Source organism: Dromiciops gliroides, chromosome 6 (genome assembly GCF_019393635.1).
Source record: "Dromiciops gliroides isolate mDroGli1 chromosome 6, mDroGli1.pri, whole genome shotgun sequence".
NCBI classification, from domain to species: Eukaryota; Metazoa; Chordata; class Mammalia; order Microbiotheria; family Microbiotheriidae; genus Dromiciops; species Dromiciops gliroides.
Window position 1 is genome coordinate 139,752,638 of NC_057866.1, and position 26,392 is coordinate 139,779,029.

Genomic DNA, 26,392 nt, shown 5'->3' on the forward strand with positions numbered 1-26,392 from the left:
ATTTTGGAACCATATACTGTAAGGCTTCTATTTGCATGCATATATATATATATTCTCTCTCTTTCTGCTTTCTTTCTCTCTCTCTCTCTTTCCTCCTCCCCCCTCCCCAAGCATGCACATGAATGGTTTGTCATATTTATTTTTTTACATTTAATTTTATTTTTTCTCAATAACATGTAAACAAAAATTTTTAACATTTTTTATGTTGAGTTCCATATTCTCTCCCTCTCTCCTTCCCCTCTCCCCTCCTTGAGAAGGCAAGCAATTTTATGTAGATTATACATGTGCTGTCATGTAAAACATTTCCAAAAGAAAGTATAGACCAAAAAAAAAAAAACCCTACAAGAATAATAAGGAAAGTTTAAATATGTGTTTTCAATGTGCATTCAGACTCCATCAGTTCTTTCTCTGGAGGTGGATAACATTCCTTGTAAGCCCTTTTGCATCATCTTAAATCATTGTATTTCTGAGTATACATTTTCTTCTTTTTGGAGACAATCAGAAAAATGACTTGCCCAGGGTCACACAGCTAGTGAATGTTTGAGGCCAGATTTGAACTCAGGTCCTCTTGACCTCAGCTATATATTTTCTTCTTAAAGAATCTTAATACTATTTAGAATTTCCTCAGAAATCTATAGTTTCACTGATGATTTTTTTCCTATACTTTGTCTATATGACTTTCTTATCCCTGGTTTACAGGAGTAGAAAGTCCCAATGTAGTATAGGGGAAAAACTAATGAATCTGGAATCAAAAGACCCAAGTTCAAGCCCCAGTTCTGCCACTAACCAGTGATGTGACTGGAAGCAAATGACCTTACCTCTCCTTGTCTGAGTTTCCTTGTCTATACAATGGGTACAAAACCTGTCCTGCTTACTCCGCCCACATGGTGGTTGTGAAATCATTTATGTATTTTGTAAACCACAAAGTGGTGCATAAATGGCAGCTGTTGAATACACAATGCTAAAGATAGTTGCTCATGGCCCCAGTATAAATATGGAATTAGAACCCAGTGGTTGTATTTAGTGCTGAAACCTCATGCTTCCCCACAAGTGAAGGCTATAACAGGAAAGCAAATACTGCAAATGGCGACATAACCTCATTAAGGCTTTAGTGACAATCATGTATAGTATTGTTAACTGAAATGGGCTAAATTCTAATAGATATGAACAGACTTACATAAATTCCTAAGAGTGGAATGTTCAAAATCAAAGTCATTGACAAATGAGAACAAATCCATTCAGGTGAAAGGATCTAGAAAAACATTAAAGCTCTGTTTGAAGGATAAATGATAGTGCTAAGGACCATGTTGATCATCTGTGTTTTAAAAAAACAACAACACAGAATAGGATAATATTCCATATTCGTGGGGCTGGAGGGGAGAAAACATTAAGACTTCTACCTAATATTAAAAACAAAATATTTTAAGTATCGCCATATTTTCCTTTTCTTCACTCAGACCTCTAGCACTTTTTGGCTATTTATTACCTGTGTGATCTTGGCAAGTCAATTACCCTCCGTGGGCCTGGGTTCAGTCTTCAATAAAATAAAGGGATTGGATTGGGTGGTTTTTTGACTTCTCTTCCAAAATTAAATCCTATATACTATGTTAATGAATGGGGAACTAGGATATTTAAGTATGGTATGATTCAACTAAACATTTTAAAGTGAGGATTACATGTTAGACACTGGCAATAAAAAGGTTTTTAAAAAAAGAGTGTGATGCAATCCCTCCCCCTTATGAAGTTTACATTCTGCAGGAGGTATAGAACACATTTACAGGTAAGCATAGTACAAAGTCTAAGGAGTAATGGGAGCAAAAAAGAAATCCAGACAAAGTCTTTCATTTGAGGAGAGCGGGAGCACTGTAGATAGTTCTGAATGTAAACTTTCAAGCTAATAATGTTTAAATATTCATCAGCCAAAGACATTTTAGAACACAAGTTAAATAAGGTGCAGCCATCGTAGACATGGAGGATGTGGAATTATCTCTACAAACTGTTTTTCTCAAATACCAGTCTTGGAAGCAATCCATGCACGATATGAAGTCACCCGAGTGTAGACACCTGGCTTATTCTTTCTGCCACAGTCATCTCCCCAGCTCACTATTCCAACAAGGAACCAGATCTTTCGGGAATTCGGGTGAACTAGTGGTCCCCCAGAGTCACCCTAAACAGAGTAAGATATATTTATCATTATAACAATATACTTTTATAAATTTCCCATGAAGTAAAGCCCCCCAAGGGCTCCTAAGTCAATCCAAGCTTCATGGACACCTTAGGACTTGTAATATTTGGTGGCAAAGCTAGCCTCCCTCCTCACTCATCACCAAACCTGTTGCTGACTGACATAATTGCATCAAGCAATGGAGAGGTTGGAATGGGAAAGTGGAAGGGTAGAGGTTGGAATGGGAAAGTGGAAGGGTAGAATAGAACTAAGCATTATTTATAAACCTCTCAGGTGGATTCTTTGATGACTTAGAGACTGCTATTTAAATATAATGGAAGCAACTAGGTGTCGCAGTGGATAGAATGCCTAGCATGGAGTCAGGAAGACATGAGTTCAAATTTGACCTCTGACACTTACTAGCTGTGTGATTGGGGGCAAGTCACTTAGCCCCTATTTGCCTCAGCTCCTTATCTGTAAAATGAGAACACCCTGGAGAAGGAAATGAAAAACCACTCCAGTATCTTTGCCAAAAAAATCCATGGACAATTAGATGGTATCACAAAGAGTTGGACATGATGGAATGACAACCACAACAATTTAAATATAAGAGAAATAATGATGACATAAAGGATAGAAGATCAGCCTTGGAGTCATAAAGACCTGGTTTCAAATAATGACCACAGGCAAGTGGTTGGGTTTCATTTATATGAAATCACAGGTCCAGCTGCCTCAACCATAGCTCACACCCCACAAAAGTAGTAGTAGTAATCATAGTAATGGTGGTGGTAGTAGCCATAGTAGTAGTTGTCAGCAGAAGAGGAAGCATAAGCATTTATATAGCACCTTTAAGTTTTGCTAAACATTTGACAAATATTATCTTATTTGATCCTCACAACAACCATGGAAGGAACATAATATTATTATCTTCATTTTATAGGTAACAGAACTGTTTCCTCATCTGTAGGCTAAGGTTAAGGGGTTAAGTGACTTACCAAGGTTATACAGATAGTAACTATCTGAGGACACATTTGAACACAGGTCTTCCTGACTACAGGACCTTCCCTCCATCTACTATAACATAGACTCCCCTCAGTAAATATAAGAATATAGTTAAGTATAAATTCACACAAGTTAAAACAATATTTTTGTTAATGATTCCCATAAGTAACTAGATGAAATTCTTTATGGAAAATGCCTTTGCACTATTTCTCTTGTTGGTATAGACTTACCTGACAGGCATCAATGTGTCCTTCCATGTAACCTGCACATAACATTGTATCAAGTACAAGACCATAATAGGACTCGGCACTATTGCAAATCTCTGTGTCAATAATTTTCACTGGTGCTTTTTGAAGTAATTCTGGAAATTTACCTAAAAGAAATAAAAATTAGTAAGTTAACTTCCCCAAAGAGTAGCCATAACTTCCCCAAAAAGAGCCCTATTAGCTGGGCAAAAAAAAATCAATAAACAAATCAATAAATGAATAAATGAATGGATAGATAGATTGATAGATAGATAAAGTAGATGAATAAATAAAGACAAAACTAACCTTATTTGATCATTGACTACTATAGGGATGGCATATGCCTCTCAGGTCCAACTCTCAGATGTCTCCACTGAAGAACTTTAAGCTACAGTGGAATGAACCCTAGACTAGGAGTGAGGAAGTCCAGATTCAAGTCTCAGCTCTGTCATTAATTAGCTCTGGAAGTCATTTCACCTCTCTGAGTCTCAGTTTCCTTATCTATAAAATGAGGCAATTAAAACATAATTTCTAAAGTCCCTTCCAGTCCTAACAATGTAGCATTTAGGACTTCAGATGTAGGGAGAGACTTCTGGGAGTAGAATCTGGTTTTTTTGTTTGTTTGTTTTCCTGGAACATTCCTCACATCATGGAAGCTGGGGACGGAAATGAACTATTCAATTCATTTCAGCCAATATTTATTGTGTCTAGTATATGCAAGGCACTATGATAAGCTGTAGATAAAAAGAAAAAGGCGACATGGTCCCTTAAACCAAGAAGCTTAGAGTACTGGAGAGAGTGAGAAACGGGTGGAGGAGGAGGAGGGGGAGAATAGGTGACTATTGTAGTGATGTGTGTCTGTGTGTGTGTGTAGGTGTGTGTGTAACAGAGGGATGTAAGGGGAGGAGAGAGACAGAGACACAGAGAAGGAGACAGAGACAGAAAGACACACACAGAGACAGACAGAGACAGACAGACACACAGAGCATAATGAATAATTGGGTGGTGGGGTAAGGAGGGAAATCTAACTAGACCCAAGCCTCCCTCAATCAGAGACTCCAGACCAGTGGTGCCAACCTCTAGATTGTTGACCTGGAAGGTTTCAGGACCATCTGGATCCCTTAGGGACAATAGCTCATAAGTGTCTTGAGAATAGGTGATGTGTTACTTTTTATCTTTGTATCCCTAAAACCTAGGAGATTGTATTGAACATAGGAAAAAATGTTTGTTAAATAGAATTGAATTGAATCCTATCCCACATATGAAAAAAAATAAACTGTTATTGGCATATACCATCCTTCATAAGTGCTCCCCATCCTGTCACAACAACATCAGACCCTGGTGGAATGTTCTGGGTAGCTTCTGGAAGACAGACACTGTGCACATTGTTTGTAAAACGGACTGGTTCAGCAAGGAGCACAACAGCTATGTCATCATGGTGGGCCAATGGGGTGTAGTTTTCATGAACAATAAAATCTTTTATTTTGTTCTTCATGTAAGGAGGCTTTACCACAGTCCCAAAGCTGACTGTCCAGTCTGATATATTTTTGTACCTAAAGAAACAAAAATGGTCTTTGGTCTTTGGTTCATAGATGCAAGTGTTTTAAGGTTCTATTGGTGCCCAACAACACTATACTGGTTTTGGACACAACCCAACCACCAGTTTTCAAAGTGCTTTGCCTCTCAGATATCTCCGATGATGCAAGAGAAGACCACATGTAAAGTGCATCACAAACCTTAAAGTGCTAACTGCCATCTATCATCATTACTGTCATCATCATCATGTCATCTGTCATAATAAATTATCCCCAAGCACTGATAAGGATTATAGCATTTGGGACCTTGGAGGGATTGTAAAAGTTAAACTTCTCTTAGATCACATACATAATGTGATTGAAATCCATTATGTCCTGGCTGGTATCCCAAATTACTTTCCCTTTGTATCATAGCTCCTCTAGTTTAAGGTTTTCTAGTTGAAGGTTTTCTATGAGAACATACCTAATCTTACCAGAAAGGAGAGTGTTTTTGGACTTTTCCTTCATGTTTAATAGGCACAAATTAACAAATTAAAATATCTCTATTGCTTAACTTCTTTTGTCTAGTTAACTGGGAACTGGGAACGTTGTCCCCAGCCATCTTCATACATTTAACTTTAGTTATAGAGATCATCGAAGTTAGGTTGGAGGGATGAAGGAAGGCTATAAGCATTTATGTATTGCCTTATATGTGCCAGGAGCTATGCCTGGTGTTCTACAAATATTATCTCATTTGATCTTCACAACACTGTGAGACAGCAGCTATTATCCACATTTTACAATTGAGGAAACTGAGGCAGAAAGAATGATAAATGACTTTCCCAGGATCATATACCTGGTGCATGTCTATAGCCATTCTTATATTCAGGAGGCATTGAATTTCTCCACTCCCAGCACTTTCAACCTATCACACTTACTCTTGTTTTTTAAATACCCTATTACCCACCCCCAATTACATGTAAAAACCATTTTTGACATTCATTGGGTTCTTTTTTGTTTTGAGTTCCAAATTCTACCCTTTTTCTATCCCCTCCCCACCCTGAGATGGTAAGCAATCTGACATGTTATACATGTGCAATTATGTAAAACATTTCCATGTTAGTCATTTTGTGCAAGAAAACGCCAAAGGAAGGAAGGAAGGAAGGAAGGAAGGAAGGAAGGCAGGCAGGCAGGCAGGCAGGCAGGCAGGCAGGCAGGCAGGCAGGAAGGAAGGAAGGAAGGAAGGAAGGAAGGAAGGAAGGAAGGAAGGAAGGAAGGAAGGAAAGAAAGAAAGAAAGAAAGAAAGAAAGAAAGAAAGAAAGAAAGAAAGAAAGAAAGAAAGAAAGAAAGAAAGAAAGAAAGATAGTAAGTTTCAGTCTATATTCAGATGACATTTCTTTCTCTGGATATGGATAGCATTTTTCATCAAAAGGCATTTGGGATTGTCTTGGAATATTGTATCATTAAGAATAGCTAAGTCATTCATAGTTATTTATTGAACGATATTGCCATTACTATGTACAATATTCTCCTGGCTCATCTCACTTCACTTTGTATCAGTTCATGTAAGTTTTTCTGTTGTTTTTTTTTTCAGAAGTCACCCTGCTTGTCATTTCTTATACAATAGTAATATTCCCTTACAATCATATACCACAAATTGTTCAGCCATAACTCAGTTGATGGGCATCACCTCAACTTCTAATTTTTAGGCACCACGAAAAGAGCTGCTATAAACATTTTTTTTACAAATAGGTTCTTTTCCATTTTTAAAAAAATCTTTTTGGGATAAAGACCTAGTAGTGGTATTTCTGGAATAGAGTATGCACAGTTTATAGCCCTTTGAGGGCAGTTTCAAGTTGCTCACCAGAATGGTTGGATCAGTTCAAAACTCCACCAACAGTGCTTTAGTGTCCCAGCTTTCCTACATTCCCTGCAACAATTATCATTTTTTTTGTCATATTACCAATGGGTGTGAGGTTTCACCCCAGAGTTGTTTTAATTTGCTTTTCTCTAATTGATAGTGATTTAGAGCATTTTTTCATATGATTATAAGTAACTTTGATTTCTTTGCCTCAAAACTGCCTATTCATATCCTTTCACCACTTATCAATTGGGAAATGATTTTATTCTTATAAATTTGACTCAGTTGTGTATATATTAAGAAATGAGACCTTTATCAGAGATATTTGATATAAAAAGAAATACCCCCCCTCAGTTTTTTAGCTTCCCTTCCAATCTTGGTTTCATTGGTTCTATTTATTCAAAACCTTTTTAATTTTATTTAATCAATGGCTAATAATAGGTCTGTATCCCAAAGAGATCATAGAAGAGGGGAAAGGACCCACATGTACAAAAATATTTATAGCAGCTTTCTTTGTGGTGACAAAAAATTGGAAATCAAGGGAATGCCTGTCAATTGGGGAATGGCTAAACAAGTTGTGGTATATGAATGTAATGGAATACTATCGTGCTGTAAGAAACAATGAGCAGGAGGATTTCAGAAAAACCTGGAAGGACTTACATGGACTGATGTTGAGTGAATTGAGAACATTATACACAGTAACAGCAACATTGTGTGATGATCAACTGAAATAGACTTGGCTCTTCTCAGCAGTGTAACGACCCAAAACAATTTCAAAGAACTCACGATAGAAAATGTTCTCTACATCCAGAAAAAAAAAAAAGAACTGTGGGTTTTGAATACAGATTGAACCATACTGTTTCTATTTTTTGGCTGTTTATTATTTTTTTCTTTTTTGAGATTTTTCCCTTGAGCTCTGATTCTTCTTTCATAATATGACTAACGCAGAAATGTGTTTAATGTGAATGTACATGGGGGGCAGCTAGGTGGTACAGTGGATGAAGCACTGGCTCTGGATTCAGGAGGACCTGAGTTCAAATTTGGCCTCAGCCACTTGATACTTACTAGCTGTGTGACCCTGGGCAAGTCACTTAACCCTTATTTCTCCACACACACACAAAAAAAATCAAACATCTAATGTAAATGTATATATATAACCTATATAGATTGCTTTCTTCTGGGGAATGGGGGGAGGGAAGGGAGGGTGGGAGAAAAATTTGGAACTAAAAATCCTATGAAAACAAATGTTGAAAACTATCTTTACATGTTACTAGAAAATAATAAAATACTTTCATGATTTAAAAAAAATGGTAAAAAATATCCATTTTACATTTTGTAATGCTCTATATATCTTGGTTGGTCCTAAATTCTTCTTTTATCCATGGATCTGACAGATAATCTATTCCATGCTCTCCTAATTTGCTTGTGGTATCACCCTTCATATCTCAATCATGTACCCATGTTGACCTTATCTTGGTATACATCACTTACACTTTAAAGCAATGAGCTGCAGTCACCAGCCATCTGTTGCTAATCAGAGATGCCCCACAATAATGTTGGCCCTTGACCTTCAGACTAGCTTGCCATGGCCATTCCCCTTCCTGAGCAGCAGATCCTCCTTTAATTCTGTCATATGCAGAGGACAATTTTGCCCTCCTTCCACAACCTGTCAGAAAGAAATAAGTATTTGGCTTCCTTAAAAGCAAGAATATTCAAATTTCTTTAATTATGTTACAGAGCCACAGCTGCAATGATTTATGTTCTCTTATGAGGTTTTAGGAAATGGATGCGCTCTTTTCAAAAGGCACTTTTGTATCTCATTATTTCCTTTGTATTTACAAAACACTATGTATAAATATGATCATTCTCAATTTTCTCAACTCACGGTTGTTGATTGTCTTTTCAGCATTGACTTTACTGATTTCTGAAATAAAAACAAATATAGTATAAGTTAAGTACAGGTCATGCATTTCTGTTGACTTCAGTTTTTGTAAGTCATGATGTGCATTCCATGGGGTATATGAAGGTCAGGGATCATCTAGATGGTATGGGACTCTATGGCATATCAGGAGAGAGCATCAATTCCAGAGAACAAGGGTTCTGTGAGATGAAAGGGTTTTGTAATTGGACCACAAACCACATAGTGTATAAATTGTGTGCTTTTGCATAGGCTCTCTCTAGTGATTGGAAGACACTGCCTCCTTATGCCCATCTCTTAGAATCTTTAGCTTCCTTCAAGACTTCAAGATCTTAGGTATCACCTCCTACTAGAAACCTTTTCTGATCCCCTTAGATGTTAATATACATTCCCTCTTCAAAATGTTTTTTCTTTATCTATGTAAATGTTTAGCCCCAAGCAGATTGTAAGCTCCTTGAGAACAAAGAAGATTTTGTTTCTTTGTTTTAGGTTTGCCTTCCCCCAGCCAAGCATATGGTGCCTTACATGTGGTAAGTGCTCATCTCATCAATGCTTGTTGAATTCAACTAAATCAAATTGAGTCTAGCACCATCTCCAAGGTGAACACAATGTGAAGATATCCAGAGTTCATGTTTTCATTTGGAACTTTGTTCCTAGGTTACCTTCCTGGTACTACTACTATTAACAATAGTGTCCATAAGAGCTAACATAAGACTTATTTGGGATTGGGTTAGTGATTCATCTTAATTTTGATTTTACAATGACAGAGCAGTGACTTTATTTTTATTGCCAAGCTAAGGCAATATGCCGGCTGGAATCTTAACTTTAAAATGGAGCACAGCTAGAATGTCAGTTATATGAAAGGATGAGAGATTACACTTGCCTGTAAGCTTAAGGGAAGATGGATCTGAAGTTAAGGATGCATAGTTATTCTTCAGCATGTTATATAAGATGCTTTCAATGTTTCTTCTCAGGTCAGCTTTCTTTCCCAGGGTAGACTTAAACATGAGCCAAATATTCACTGTCACACCATCAGAGCTTGGGCTAGAAACAGTACAAATTGCTTAATATGCTGATGAAGGCAGTTTTCCCCTTCATGGTTCTCTGCTCTGATACTGCTTCATTGGTTCGGAGAATGTTTCTGGATGTAGGCAATTTTAACTCAAAATAAAGACAAAGTTCTGACAATTAGCACTATCTGAAAATGGAATAGGATGCCTCAGGAAGTAGTGTAATGAATTGCCCATAATGGAAGATATTTTTAAACTGAGTCTGGAAGACTGATTTTTGTGGATATAATACCTATAATATTGCAAATAGGATGTGAGATGTGAGCAGGGATTGAACCAAGTGACCCTTGAGATCCCTTTTAATGCTAAGGTTAAATAACTAGTTGATTCAATTCCTCATATCTATGAAATATTTATACAGGGACATTGATATATATATGTGTGTGTGTGTGTGTGTGTGTGTGTGTGTGTGTGTGTGTGTGTGTGTATCTATGTACCTATACATCGATAATACAAAGATATAATCCATTGGTCAATGGCAAAAAATACCTAGCTTTATTAACACTCTAAGGTTAATGGATATAGGTTAGAGGGATATAAGAAGAGTTATGATCTAGATATAATCTGAGATCATCTATTCATTTGACAAAGATATATTGAACACTCAAGTATAAGACATTGGGCTTGGTGTCATGGAGGAAACAAAGATAAATAAGAAATGCCAGCCCTCAGTCAAAGAAGAGAGATCAAACCTGTATGCAAATAATTATAGTAAAAGGGAGAATGTAATAAATTAGTATTCATCTTTACATCACCTACAAAGCCAAGTATAGTATCTTGCACCTGGTAGGAACTGAACAAAGACTTGATGGATGAATGAATGCGATTTATGAGCATAGTTCTCTGGGAATTTGAAAGAAGGAACAATCAATCACTTTTGGCAGAGGATGTTACAAATAAGCATGGAGACAGTGCTGTCCAATTTGTGAGGGCATGAAAAAAGCCTCTATGGCCAATAAATTTAATTAAGTCATTAGCAACTCTCCCATTCTGAGAGTGCTTATAGGTAATAGATAAAATCAAGGAAAAACAGACCTTCCAGGCTAGTATTTTTTTTAAGGCTGGTCCATTTTACTACAGTTGCAGAGCTGACTGTCTTGAAAGAAAGAAGGGTCAGAGAGTCAAGTGAGATTTCCATGCAGGAGAGCAGTGTACTTTCTAATGATGGTCTAGGAAATTCCTGAAGTCTTGGGCAGGGAAAGGGTGGATGGGACACAAGGTCACAGCATAGCCTGTTAGCATACAGAATGTAAAATCTTTAGAAAATAAGCTGGTTGGGGGCAAAGATTGATGTATTTGTGCCCCTGGCACCTAGCACAATTCCTTGCACATAGTAGGCACTTCATGGATGTTTGTTAGATTGAATTGGCTTTGTTGACAATCACCTGGGACCATATAGAAAAAGAAGACTAATTAGCTTTTCCCCCCTGGGGCAGGGGTAGTCAACAGTTGATCAACAAGTATTTATTAAGCCCACTCCTAAATGGATGAGGTTAGACCTATGATTTCATTAGTATAAGCCCTATACAATTGCATGAATCCCTGACTATGCAAACTCCCCCTACTAAGGGTTCTTATCCTAGAGTCTGTCAACTTGTTACATAAAAACGCATACATAGAAACATAAACATATATAGATAACTTCATTTCAACATAATTATCTTCTGTGGATCCTATGTATGTTGTTTTGTTCATTTTAAAACATTCTGAGAAGAGGAAGTTGGGCTTCACCAGACTGCCAGTTTTCATAAGACAAAAAAAAAATATTAACACCTGTCTACAAATTCTGGTACTAACCTTCTCTGCAATTTGTATTGGAAGAGAAGGGGATTTACATGCTACCTACTGTGGGCCAGGTACTGTGCTAAGAACTTTTACAAACATTATCTCATTTGACCCTAACAACAATCTGTAATCCCCATTTTGCAGTTGAGGGAACTGAGGCAATCAGTGGTTAATGACTTATCAAGGATTGTGTAATGAATATGTTTCAGAAGTGTGACTTGAACCCAGGTCTCCTGGCATTTAGGACAGAATGTACTTTTTTCTTTGTTATAAAAAATACACAGCCTCTTCAAAATGTAGATATTCTCCCCCTCTATACTGTAACAATCCTAGTGAGAGGGAGGTATAGAGCCTCCCATAATGTGCTTAATAGAACTCTCATACATTCAAAGGAGAAAATAGAACATGGATAATCAAAGGTCAATTGATATCAGACTAAAAATAATAGCAACTAGCATGCTTAAGGTATGTTAAGTTTTCCAAAGTAATTCCAAAGTAAGGTTTGTGAAGGTAATTCCAAAAATTACAAGTAATATTTCATTTAATCCTCTCAAGAACCTTGTGAGATTGGTGCTATTAGTATTCTAATTTTACAAATAAGGAAACTGAGGCTAAGAGTTTAAATGACTTGCCTAGGACCACCTAGCTAGTATTTGAGGGAGGATGTGAGTTCAGGCATTCTGAATCCAAGTACAGTACTCTGTCTACTGATAGCCTAGTTGCCCTATATAATATTATATCAAAACCAGAGATCAGAAAATAATCATTTATGCTGTGAACACCTATGTAATGATATGTATCTCCTGATTTAGCATTTAACAATTGAGTAATTAAACATTAAACTATTCATGCCTCATCAAAAAGGTATTCTTATTTTGGGAGGGTTATACTGAACAGTAGATAGCCATTAATGCCAGATGTTAGCTTCTTATTGAATATTAACTATAAAATTTATATAAGTTTTTTTTCCTACAGAAAGAACTTGCAGTACGAGGACTTGTATGATGAGTTAATCACTTTTCAGGCTATTTGTTCCTGAATAAAGCTGGACTTACAATAGCTTGATGACTTGAGAGGTGACATATTGATTGTGTATGCTAGAAGCTTGAAATGCATCAATCATCTGTTAAAAGGAAAAAAATGAGTCAATATGTCAACACCAAAAGCATTTCAAGAGAATTTATAATGAGGTGAGAATAGGCAAACCCTGACTTACCTGAGTCTCAATCATTTTGCTCAGAGCTGTAGTTTCTTCTGAAGTCTCTTTTTCATAATTGCTATTGTATGGAATATCTGTTACTTTAAAATTCCCTTCATAGTAGTAGGTGTTATTTTCTATGGGAGAAAAAAATGATAATGTGAAAATATAACTGGAAGAGAACCCAAGTCCAGATCCCACCAAGAAAAAAAAAAAGATACCCAATATATAATTCAATTCAGTAGATGGCTCTGCTATGCTCTAGAAACCTCTTCATCTTGGAAACTCAGTGGGGCCCTGCAATGAATATCTTGGAAGTATCCACAGCCCCTGTGGCCTCCCTACGATTGAGTGGTTCCTCCCAGAATCTCCATTTAAGTAAGGTTCCCAGAACAACGTGGCCTTCATTCCTTTCCAGACAGTTCACAAGTTCTCTCCCATGCTCTGCTCCACAATCTGATATCTCTTTCTTCCTTTCAACTTACTTCCATGCATCATCTTTTCCCCAGTAGAATATAAACTCCTTGTGAGGACTGTCTTTCTTTCTGTTTATATTTGTATTCCCAGCACTTAGCACAGTGCCTGGCAAGTAGTAAGTACTTAAAAATACATGTTGAATGACTGAAAATTGGAAGTAATCAAATAAACGCATTTGGCTGATCTACTGACAAAAGTTATTACACCCAGTGAGCAGTGTGGAATAGAGCAAGAAATCCAACAAGGGCAACAGAGGTTTGTTGATGTTCAGTCATTTCAGTTGAGTTCAATGATTCATAACCCCAATTGGGGTTTTTACTGAAGTGTCTTGCCATTTCCTTCTCCAGCTCATTTTACAGATAAGGGAACTGAGGTAAACAGAGTTAAGTGACTTACTTATTCAGGGTCACACAGCTAAGTGTCTGAGGTCACATCTGAATTCAGGTCTTCCTGACTCCAACCCCAGCAATCAATCTACTGTACCAACTAATTGCCCCTATTAGCAGGGGTAGATATTAATTTTTATTAAAATCATAATTCATATTTATATATTGTTACTAGAAGACTTTCAAAGTGTTTTATATATGTTAGGTCATCTGATCCTCACAGCAACCACATGAAAGTATTGTTGTTATCTGTATTTTGCAGAAATGGCACATACCTTCGATGAGATTTTGTATTAGAATCAAGCAATAAATATTGAGCACCTACTGTGCAACTAGGAGTATTTTCATGATAATGGGAATGTCTTTCCTAGTAGAAAAAGTGTCTTACTTGAAGTAAGAAAAATCTGGGTTTGAATTCCACCTCATTTACTTCTTCTTCTTCTTCTTTTTTTTTGGTGAGGCAGTTGGGGTTAGGTGACTTGCCCAGGGTCACATAGTAAGTGTCAAGTGTCTGAGACCAGATTTGAACTGAGGTCCTCCTGAATCCAGGGTTGGTGCTTTATCCTAGCTGTCCCTCATTTACTTCTTTATATAACCTTGAACAATTCGCTTAACCTCTGAACCTGTTTTTTTTTATTTGTAAATTAAGATTAATAATATCTCTGATGACTATTTTACAAGATTATTGGGAGGCCCCAAAGATATGATGAAAAAAATACCTTGCAAATTTTAAAGCATTTTATAAATTTCTATTATTATTACTATCATTTTAAAACACTGAAGGAATACATGATAAGTGTTACACATGGTCTTTGTTTTAAGAAGTCTGGTTTGGGAGATAAAAATAACAGAGGTGAAAATAACTAGAGGGCAATTCAAATTACACCATTGAGAGAAAAATGTGGTTTGGGACTTCAGAGAAAGAAGAGCTATCTCAGAGATGATTGTGACATTAATTTTAAGATACGATTCTCTAATGATGTTAAGAATATGCATAAGAAGCAACAGATTATACAAATAGTGACAGAGGATCTACATAGAATGTTGGGAAGGAGGAGTTTGAAGGGTCAAGTAGTAAGGGCAGACTATAATCAATAAGCATTTATAAGGGGCCCATTACGTATAAAACACTATTAGGAACTGAGGAAGCAGAGATAAGGACTAACTATAAATTAGTCAACAATCATCTAGTAAACTCCTACTATGTTCCAGCCACTATGTGCTAGGCACTGGAGATGTAAAGAAAGGGGGGAGGGGGGAGAAAGAGGGGGGGGCAGAAACAGTCCCTGCTCTCAAGGAGCTCACATGCTAATGGGGAGACAATATGCAAAACAATCAACCAGCAATTACAAAGGGCCTACTGTGTGTGAGGCATTGTATTTGGGGGTAAAAAGAGAAAAATAAAGTCATTCTTTCCCTCAAAGAGGCATATGCACTTAGGATCATAGACTTCAAGATGGGAGAGATATTAGAGGTACTTGGTACAATTATTTCATTTTACCAATGAGAAAACTGAGACCCAGAGAAGTTATACAGCCAGTAAGTGGCAGAAACAGGACCTTGATCCTCTGATGGCAAAGCTAACAATTTAATATGGAGGAAGAACAAAGCTACAGGGCTGGTGAGTGCAATCATAAAGAAGTAAATTGACCTATCCCTTCAACAAGCAGTGACATTGGATTCCATCATGGTTCCAGAATTGGAGGATGGAAGGATAGAATTTTGGTGAGAAGATGGTGAGTGAAAAGAGACTTTTGGTGAGAAGAATAGGAGGTGAAGTGAATTTTAAAATCTCTGTCTGAAACAGTGAGCTAGGTGGAGCAGTCAGCAATGAGAACAGTGGTCCAGTGAGCAGAAATTCCAGCAATGAAGGTGCTAATTAGGTAAGGATACTGACTCCCGAATTAAAGATTCCTCAAAAGAAAATTGAAATGGCAGTTTTCCAAAATTGCTACTAATAAGAATGACAAAAGCCAGATCTCATTTCTAGAAGGGAGAATTCTTCAGTGACCAACATAAATTATGTGATGTTTGTATTTCTGTCATGACCAAGTGCTTACTGTCTATATACTTGAAAGGTAAGAGACTTAAGAAATGCTTCTCCACTATCTAGGTTATATGGGAAAATCAAGTGTTCTTTAAAAAATAAATGAAAAAATGGGGGCAGCTAGGTGGCACAGTGGATAAAGCACCGGCCCTGGATTCAGGAGTTCAAATCCAGCTTTAGACACTTGGCATTAGCTGTGTGACCGTGGGAAAGGAACTTAATCCTCATTGCAAGGCAAAAAAATTAATTAATTAATTAATTAATTAATTAATTAATTAATTAATTAATTAAATGAAAAATGATAACTGGAAATAAAATAATTGCCCATCCATTGAGGAATGGACAAACAAATTGTGATACATGTAATGGAATATTGAAGGTACACTGCAAAAAACTGATTATGAGAAATGCAGAGAAGCTTAGGAAAACATATACTATAGTGATGTAAGCAAAACTAGGAAAACAATGTACACAATGACTGCACCTATGTAAACAAAAAGAATAACATCAATAAACCCTGAAACCAAATGATGTGTTATTATGATAAAGTTTCAAAGAAGAAATGAGAAAATTCATCTCTCATTTTTCTTTGCAGAAGTAGAGGGACTATGGGTGCAGAACATTTCCTATGGTATGGGGATAAATTAAAAGGTTGGTAAATTTTGTTTCACTGTTTTTCTTTTCTCTTAGAAGTCTCTGCAAGGTGAAGAGGGGGAGATTTATAGCAGAAATGAATGCAATATTAAATCAAAAAATATCAAAATATTTATTTTGAAATAAAAATAATTTTAAAAGGACTTCAATGTGAAAACAAAGAAAAAATTGAGACGGGGAAGATTTAGAGCTATGTTAGTAGGTTGTAGGTGGGTGAGGCATGAAGGAATATAATACAAAGGAAAAAGGACTGAAGGACCACTGATCTCTGGAGTTGAACCCTCTAAAGAGAAGTGGGGGTTTGCCTTTCAGGGATTTCTGACATGAGGTTCATAGGTAAATGACAAGTGAAAAATTATTCAGGAAAAGTCACAGAAAAAACAATGCCACAAGTAGTAATCAGTGACTTCCTGCTGAATGATATTGAAATAGCTATTTGTCAACTTGATAACAATAAAAGACAGGTAACTGTCTTCAGGGGGTATGTTTAAAATGTGACAGAGATCCTCCTAAACCTTGTCAAATTACACGATGAGTAGCCACTTCTGGTGATTTATATGGGCATAAATGATACTACCAGAAGAAATCTAAGAAGCATTGTTAAAGATTATGACATCCTGAGCAATAAACTGAAGACCTTAGGGGGGAAAGTGGTGTTTCCACCACTGCCCCCGAAGAGAAGTCTGAGGCTTTAGAAAAGAAATGCAGATTCCACCAAGTGCCCATTATGCCACATTGCAACTCTGGCCATATGTAGGCTAAGCTAGCCATTTAAAGGGGGAGGGACAGAATGACATTAGCTTCCTCACCTCCTGAAAATAAAAGGGCTAGCCAAGTGGGAATTTATGCCAGAAGTTTAACCTCAGATCCTACTTCCCTCTAGAGAATTATTATCTTTTATATTTGTTATGTCTAGTGACCATGATAACTAGGAGTCATAGATTTTTATTGTTCATATCCCTTTAGCTGATTCTTTTAATTTCTTATCTTTAAAATGTCTGTTGTATTTTATGGTCTATGAATACCTTAACTTTTCAACCTGAATCATTGGACTGGCCTATATTGGCCAAGCCCCAAACAACTATACTGCTTTTCCAACTCCCTTAACTTCTGATACCTCGGTTAAAAAATAATGATATCATACTCTCTTATGATTATTTGTTCTCATGTTCTATCTTCTCTTTTCTCTGTACTTTCTTGGAGAATTGATCAATTCCTGTGGGCTCAGTTATGATCTCTTTGCAGATAACTCCCAAACCTATATATCTAGCTCTTATCTTTCTCCTAGACCAATTGTCTCTTTGACATCTCCACTTGGACAACCATATCCAAAATAGACTCCTTATCTTTTCTCCCTACATCCACCCCTCCTCCTAATTTTATTGTTTCTGTTGAGGGAATCAGCATCATTCCCAGTGACCTCAATTGATCAAGTAATCCTCAACTCTTCTCTTTCACCACCTCATATCCAATCAGTCACCCAGTCTTTTTAATTTTACATCCCAAATCTCTTACATATATTCCCTTCTCTTCATTCACAAAAGTATGCTGGAACAGCAGGCTCAGGAAAAATTCATGCGGTTATTCAATTTTTGTGGAATATTTTTACTATAACTTCCCATCATAGGAACAAAGTGTTCATTCCTCATTCTTAGTTAAGTTTCTCAATGTGCTTTCAGAGGTTTGTTGATGCATTCATTATTTACTTTTATTTTTTTTTCTGTGGGATACTTTGTGGAATGAATCATGATTTAGAAGGGGCTGAACCAAAACCACTTCAAGGATCAGGCGTGAATAACTGGTCTTGGTATAGGATTAATTTGTATGCCACCTGGAAGAGCAAGTTCAGAATAAAGGCTTTGGAACAATGTCCTAGGTGTGGCTGCAGTCAGTGGAATTACTGCATCTCATTTCTGCCAGGAATCATCACAGCATTCACCCAGGCTAGAGTGAAACAGCAAGCATCCATTGACTCCTGCTCAGCAACGTCCTAGAGACAGTAATTCTTTCAAAGTACCTTCAGATGAATAACTCTAACAATAGAGAGGTGTGACCATTCTTTAACCACAACTAATTTAACTAATGGAACTCACTTGAGGAAGCACAAATTATTTCATGCCAATGAATACAGCATAACTCAGGTCTATAGAGCTATTTCACTTTTACCAGGTGCTCTTCTCCCCTTGGGAGGCAAATAGTATGTGCAATATTGTCCTCATTTTACAGATGAGGCAGCTAAAGCTCAGAAAGATTAAGTGACTTGTTCACAAGCCTAGGGTCAGAGAGGGGATTCAACCCCAGGTCTCTTCCAAATCTCCATCTACAATGCTTTTCATTACAGCACTCTGACTCCCCAGTAGTTAATTGCATTTATATAGCACTTTAAAGTATATGAGATAATTTACATTAAAAAAAGCTGGACCAGTTGGAAAAACTCTGCCCTCCAGTTCTACCCATAGTAGCTTCAGCTCTTCCTGGGTGGAAATAACAATCCCAAGGGTCTTCTATGATTTAACTTCACTCTGAGGCAGCCAGTCCAATCCCTGCATGAATGTCTATTACATATTTATTCTGTATTTTATCATAAAACAAATTAAACATTCCTCTTTTAAATAATTAACTCTACTGCCCTTAAGAGAAAAAAAGGAGTGAAGTTCAGTTTAAAAGAAGATTTATAAATGTATTGTGAAAATAACTGATTAAAATTTTCACTGAGGATTTGGATTGAGACCTTAGCTATCCTCCATTAGCTGTTGGTAGAACTCATTTTGGGCAGCCAGAGACACATCCTCACAATCCCATAAGCAGGTTTCTGGCTAGCACCTGCAGAGCTGAACCCAAGAGGCAGGTAAATATCTGACCTGAAAGTAGGTAACTTGTAAGTATTTGGGCACAAGAGAAGGAGGAGGAGGAGGAGAAGGAAAAGGAGAAGTAGTAGTAGTAGTAGTAGTAGTAGTAGTAGTAGTAGTAGTAGTAGTAGTAGTAGTAGTAGTAGTGGTGGTGGTGGTGGTGGTGGTGGTGGTGGTGGTGGTGGTGGTGGTGGTGGTGAAGGGAGATATACTCATGTATGAATTCTATGAGACAGGGAGAAAAGCATTGAAAAGATCTTTGAGGGTAGATCAATAGAAGGAGAAATGTAATCAAATCTCTAATTGGTATATACTAAAGACCTCAGGGACAGAAATAGGAATAAGATACAGAGGCTATAACCCTGATACAGAAAAATAAAATAGTAGCTAGCAGTGGGGGATTTCAATTCTCTAAACATTTGCTAAGTCTCTGTCTCTGTGTCTCTGTCTCTCTGTCTCATACATACATACACACACGAATGCACTAGTCTCATACTTTCTCTTTTTTTGCTTTCACTCTTGTTCTCTCTCTCTCTCTTTCAAAAGCCGAGCAGCAAATATTTTTTGGACTGAGTGAAAAACTAGGAGAACTCATTTTCTAGATTTGCTTCTAGCTCACAAGGAAGAACTGATTCCTGGGGTAGAAATTACTGAACTGAGGGTGGGATGAAGGGTTCATCTCATTTTATAGTCATTGTTAGAAAAGGAATGAAAAAAATATAATCTGAAATATACCCTAAATTTTAGAAGAATAGGTATAAAATTGTTCAGAGAAAAGTCAAGTAGGAAGCATTCCATAGTCTAAAACTCTACAGGGGAACCCAGCCTGGGAAGGATGGGAGCTCCCAAAATAAAATTTTGAAGATAGAAAATGAAATAATTCATATGTGTGTGAAGTGAGATTGTACCTTTGACCTTTTAAATCCCTCCTAGCTCTAATTGTATAAGCCTATGAATAAGAGCTTAGGATAAGGAAGAAGGGATGAGGCAATACCTAAAGAGACCTGTGTGGATGTATGAGAAACATTAACCACTTAGATTTTTACAAGACATCAATAGAAGATAGCCACAAGGGCAAATGTTGGTGAGATAAAAAAGTGGTATTTTTCTACCAGAATTCTGTCCCATGATAAATCTCAAGCTAATCAAAGGCTGGTGGGGAAATCTAAGGACCACAAAAAGGAGACTTTAGAAATCTATACTAAACAAAAGTAGAGGACCAAAGAAGAGCTCATATCTCTGCTTGGGGAGGACAAGGTGGTGTCAATGTGTTACTAAGAGAAAGCAATGTCTTTCTCATTTTGCTTGACTTTTCTTGGCCAAAGAGAATAATGTTTTAATTAGAAAAAATACAAAAAAAATAATTCATTTAGAGCTGAAATCTATGGTAAGTTGAATGCCTAATTGCCTTAGATGACTGTGTCACAAATCTCAAATGAACCAGGTACCAGGGTACTGAAAGAACTGTCAGATGAGCTTGTTAAATCATGGAAAGTGGTCTTTAAAAACTGTCGTGAAGAAGAATGATGGTGCAAGAATAGAAAATGAAAAATGTCCCCAAGTATGAGGTCTGCAAGCTGGGGGCCAATGAGCTTGACTTTGATTTCTGCCAAAAATTCTAGAATGTGTTGCTAAATAATTCTCATTAAGCATGTAGAAAAGAAAGTAATGCTTGTAGCAAAAATGAATCAAAGGCAGAAAGAAAAGTTCCATATACATGAAATCACCAGTAACAACACTATTTGTAGTAGCAAAGAACTGGAAACAAAATGGATGCTAATTAATTGGGGGATGGTTTCAAAAAGCTGTTGTACATAAATGCAATAAAATATTGCTGTGCCATAAAAATCAATTAATATAAAGAATTCAGAGACTTATGGGAACACATGTGAAGTGATGCACTGCCAAGTATACAGAACCAGTAAGAAAATACATACAATGATTACAACAACACAAATGGTAGAACAAAATGAAACCAAATTTTATATAATGACCAAGCTTGGCCCCAAAGAAGAAAGGAGAAATTGAACATCCTTCCTTTCTTTGCAGAAATGGAGAGAATATAAATGTGGAACATTTGGAACATGGATAATGTACTGATTCATTCTGATGAATTTTTTTCCTTCTTTTTTCTGTTACAAGGATTTGTTCATTGATTAGGCAAGGGGGAGGGATATATTCAGCAACAAGCTATATAAAAGCAAAAGGTATTCATAGAAACTTAAAATTTAAGTAAAAGGAAAGAAAATGAAGTGGTAATCAAGGAGAATCAATGTGACTTCAGGATTAAACAATACCAAAATAACCTTGCTTCCATTTTTTGAGTTTCTTAGTAGACGTGTTAATCCAAGGAAATGTATATAGAATTTGCCCAGATTTTTTAGCAAAGCAGCTTCCCATATCTTATGACAAGGATGAAGCAATAGGCTAGATGATAGCAGACAGTATCATTAGGTAGACTTGGAATTGGTTGCATTTCTGGACCAAAAGACTAGTCATTAATGATTTGATATCATTGTGGAAAGAGATGTCAAGTGGAGTATTCCAGGAACTTTTGCTTTACCTTGTGGCATTAAATATTTTTTATAACTGACTTGGATAAAGGAATTGATAAAATGAAATGCAAAGCTAGGTGGGAAAGGCAGCATTTTGGTGTAAAGAATTGTTATTTGAGGTTTTTATGCCTCAGCGCCCACTGGCCTGGGGCTCCACAAACCGCACGGTGCTCCACCCCCTGGTTGTAGCCTTTGCCAGGGCTCTGGCACCTTACGTCATCACCACTCGCCGACACCTACATGGGCCTGGCAAAATTATAATGATTGGAAGCCTAGTGAGGTCAGTCATGTGACTGTCAGAGCGGCCATCCCATTGGCTGGGACTGTGTGGGGGTGTTTCTAGGTTTGGGGGAGGAGAATTGGGCATTCTAGGTGGAGGCTGGAAAGCGACAGGCATTCTGCTGTGTATTTTCAGCTGATTCCTGGGCGGTGGTATTTTTTCAGGTATTATAATTTCCCTTTCCCAATTTTCTTTCCTTTCCCTTGATCCTACTGATCCTGTTTGCGTTTTTTTTTTAAGTTCGTTCTTGTTAAAATAAATCTTGTTCTGTTTTGAGGGAGGCTGCCGGTCTCCTTCCTTGCCCCAATATTGCCGCGAGTCCCTTAGCTAGCACTCCCCAATTAAAAATTGGCCCTCACATTGGTTAACTATCAAGATATAAAAATGTCTTTACAGGAATGCTAGACTGATTCTATAAAGATTAAATTGAATAACAATAAAGTTAAATTCTTATCCTTTGCTTCAAAATATCAGCTTCAAATCCAAATGTGGAGACATAGATATCAGTTCATCTGAGAATAATCTGGGGTGTTAGTGTACTGTTTAGTATGAGTCAACAATGAGAGATGGAAACTAAAAAAAAAGTTAATATTATCTTATCCTGCATTGAGAAACATATTGTCTGGGACCAAGGAGTTGATATTTCTGTTGTACTAATTTCTGCTCAGGCTGCTTTTGGAGAATTGTGTGAGATTCTGGGGGTTTTAGCAAGGACATTGATAATAGAAAGAGAACACCCATAGAGGAGCAACAAGTTTGTAGAAGGGCCTTGAGAGGATATATGAGGATCATATCATGATGTCACATAAGTTGAAGGAGAATAGAATGTTGCTTAAGCATTTGAAGGGTTGTCATATAGACAAATATGGATCTATATTGTTTGGCCCTAACAGACAGCAACAACTGGTGGAAGTTCCAAAGAGGCAGATTTATGTTTGACATAAGGAAAAACTGCTTAATGATTCCAGCTGTCTAAAAGTGGAAGGGGCTACTTCCGGAGTTAACTTCTCCCATTTGCTGTATGTCTTCAAAGACCAGATGGCAATGCCTCAGTTATGCTGTAGAGTAGATTCTTGGGGTTTTTTTCTTTTTGAGTTTTGCTAGATGGCTTGGGGAGTCCCTTCCCATTTTAAGAGTCTGTGGGAGAGAGTTTTACTTGGCAATGTGCTCCAAATGACTATATATCTTCAACTACATCCCAAAGAAAAATAAATAGTGTGAATGTTTTTAATCCACTATTTTCCACATTTTTCTCTCTCTGGATCCATTTACTTAATGAATAATTGCCATTGTGTTTTGTTAAATGGTAAGAATGATGTATTAACTTAGGAATATAGCTAGAAACCTACTTCCCCAGTCTTACCACAGACTATTCAGTATTGGCATTCGACTTTGGGGAATTTCATTGTTTAATTTGTATTCTATATGTTGCATTACAAACCAAATGTTTTAGCTTTCAATTTTAGTTTGCTAAATAATATTACCATTTTCATATTTATAATTAGCATAAAATAATAATAAACTTGGGCAGCTAGGTGGCACAGTGGATAGAGTACCAGGCCTAGAGTCGGGAAAACTCATCTTCCTGAGTTCAAATCTAGCCTCACACACTTCCTATGTGTGTGACCCTAAGCAAGTCATTTAACCTTGTTTGCCTCACTTTCTTCATCTGTAAAATGAACTAGGGGAGGAAGTATCAAGCCAGTCCAGTATCTTTGCCAAGAAAACCCCAAATAGGGTCAGAAAGAGTTGGACACAACTGAAAAACTACTGGACCTAACCCTAACCCTAACCCTAACCCAACCACAATAATAAATATATGGTCTATTGTCACTAAATATACCATTACTGAATTGTATACCTCTTTTAAATTGTGCCACTTCTTAACTACCTACTCACCTACTGGCTTTTATAATAACCATAGGTCAGTCTAACATAAATAACCACAACAAATTTGTTGGTTTGCCTCAAATCAATTGCAATAATGTGATCTTTACTCAGGGAGCTGGGTTCCATTCATACCTCAGCTATTGATTGTATTTGTGATCTTGGATAAATTGTTTCCCCACTTTGGGCTTCAGTTTCCTTAACTGTAAAATGTGGAAATTAGACCTATGTAATGGTTCTCAAAGTGAACTCTGGTCCCCTGGATTCCCAGAGACCTTTTCTGAGAGTCCTTGATATCAAAACTGTTTTCATAATAATACTAAGATATTATTTCCTAGTGTGAGAATCAGAGTGCCACCCCCTGCTGAGAAAGACATTGTGAGAAACAGGGCAGCGCCCCCCTGAGGAGAAAACATGTGACTAGCGTCTGGAAGTTACATCCATTCATAGAACCATTACATCTATTCACAGAAATGCCTGTAAGTCATGTCAATCAATGCTACCAGCTAATTAGCTTAGAGCTGTGTGTGTGGGGGCCATGTCTGGGCAGGCCCGCAGGGAGCTTCTTCTCAGAGAGAGAACAGGGGTTCTCTCTTTCTGGTGGAGGTCACAAGAGGAGCAGCTGCAGGTGTTCATTCTGAACTCCATGTGTTCTCTTGACTAACCCCTATTATACTTTAATAACTGCTTAATGACCCAAAGACTGGTGCTATGAGTTTCTAATTTAAGGAGACAACACATTAAATTTTTAGTCAAACAATTAGATTTTATATATCACACTATTAAAATACATGTCCTCACTGTTTCCCCTTTCTGCCCTCTTTTATGTGTTGCCTTCCCCCATTAGAATATAAACTCCATGAGGGCATGCACTGTCTTCTTTCTTGTGTTTTATCTCCAGGGCTTAGCATAATGCCTGAGACATTATAAATGCATAAATAAATGCTTGTTGACTGTTGCCTGTCTCCTACCCATAAAGCAGGTTTTTAAAAATAAATTTAAAGGAAATTAACATCCCTTAGGGAAATAATTTTGAATGTAGAAAAGTTATTCATAAACATTCATATTTAGTTTTAGTTGTGAAAGAAGAGTTTGTGGCAATGGAAAAATAATAAAATGTTAACACTGACCAACTGCTAGAAAATGAACAAGGAGACCAATCGTAACTCCCAAGACTGCTAGCACTCCAAACACCATAAGGGCAACCATCCATAATGGCAGCGATGTTCTTTGAGAAGCTATAACTGGTCTGGAAAGAAAAAAAGAAGAAATAAATTAGATGATAATAATAATTCCAGGCCAAAGTTACCTCCCTCTTAAGGACCCCAGATGATCCAAATCTTTAGCATCATTAAAGACTTGGAGAGGGGGCAGCTAGGTGGCGCAGTGGATAGAGCACCGGCCCTGGAGTCAGGAGTACCTGAGTTCAAATCTGGCCTCAGACACTTAACACTTACTAGCTGTGTGACCCTGGGCAAGTCACTTAACCCAAATTGCCTCACTAAAAAAAAAAAAAAAACTTGGAGAGATCACATGGTGGCCATTCTGCAAAAGGGAGGAAAAGCATAAGCACTTATTAAGTGCCTACTATGTACCAGGCACTATGCTTAATGTTTTTATAAATATTATCCCTTTTGATCTTCAAAAAAACCCTGGTAGGTGCAATCATTATTTTGATTTTACAATTGAGAAAACTGAGGCAGTCAGAGGATTAAGTGACTTGCCTAGGGTCACACAGCTAGTAAATTTCTGAGGCCAGATTTAAAGTAAGGTCTTCCTGATTCTAAGTCCAGAGTTCCATTTACTGTACCACTAGCTGCCTCCAAATGTTAAAATTACCAAAGAATGTGAACAAAGAATTTTCAGAAGAATGTAAACCATCAAAAATCATGTTTTTAAAAAGGGTCCCAATCACTAATAATATGGGGATTAATAGCAACCAAGATTGGCTCTGTGAGTTCATTGATACAGGGAACTTCTGGGTGAAGAAACTCCCACTACTAATGCAAGTAGGTATTCTCTTTGCAACTTATATTCTTAGAGAACTGTTTTAGCTAAAATGTTAAGTGACTTATCCAGGATCATAGGGCTAACAAGTGTCAGAGGTGGGACTTGAACCCAGGTCTTTCTGGTTTCAAGGCCAGTCATTTAGACACTAATAAAAGAAATGAAAATTAAATCAATTCTGTGGTTTTGTTTTTACCTTGTAAATTAGAAAATGTGATAAGAAACATAGCCAATCCTCGAGTAATTGTGGGAAGACTTGTCCATTAGTGTACTATTGGCAGAGCTATGAATTTGTAAAAGCATTCTGGATAACAATTGGGAACTATGTGAGAAAAATGAAAGAGCTTTAATCTGGTATTACCACTATTGGGCATCTAACCCAAAGAGGCCAATGACAAAAAAAGTCCCATATGTTTCAAAGTATTTATAACAGCACTTTTTGTTATAGAAAAAACCCACAAAAAACAAAAACAAAAACAAACTGGAAACAAAG

General features: G+C 37.1%; 1 protein-coding gene across 1 annotated transcript; it reads right to left on the bottom strand.

The window, feature by feature from the left end:
- Positions 1 to 2,005: 2,005 nt before the first annotated feature.
- On the bottom strand, positions 2,006 to 25,146 carry TMPRSS11B (transmembrane serine protease 11B; the record flags this gene model as incomplete). The annotated part of the gene is made up of 9 exons (XM_043972268.1): positions 2,006 to 2,167; positions 3,397 to 3,539; positions 4,705 to 4,964; positions 8,278 to 8,452; positions 8,672 to 8,710; positions 9,588 to 9,748; positions 12,615 to 12,682; positions 12,776 to 12,894; positions 25,023 to 25,146. Coding segments are annotated over 9 exons (1,251 nt in total), but the record flags the coding sequence as incomplete, so codon positions are not given.
- Between the last annotated feature and the right edge of the window lie 1,246 nt (positions 25,147 to 26,392).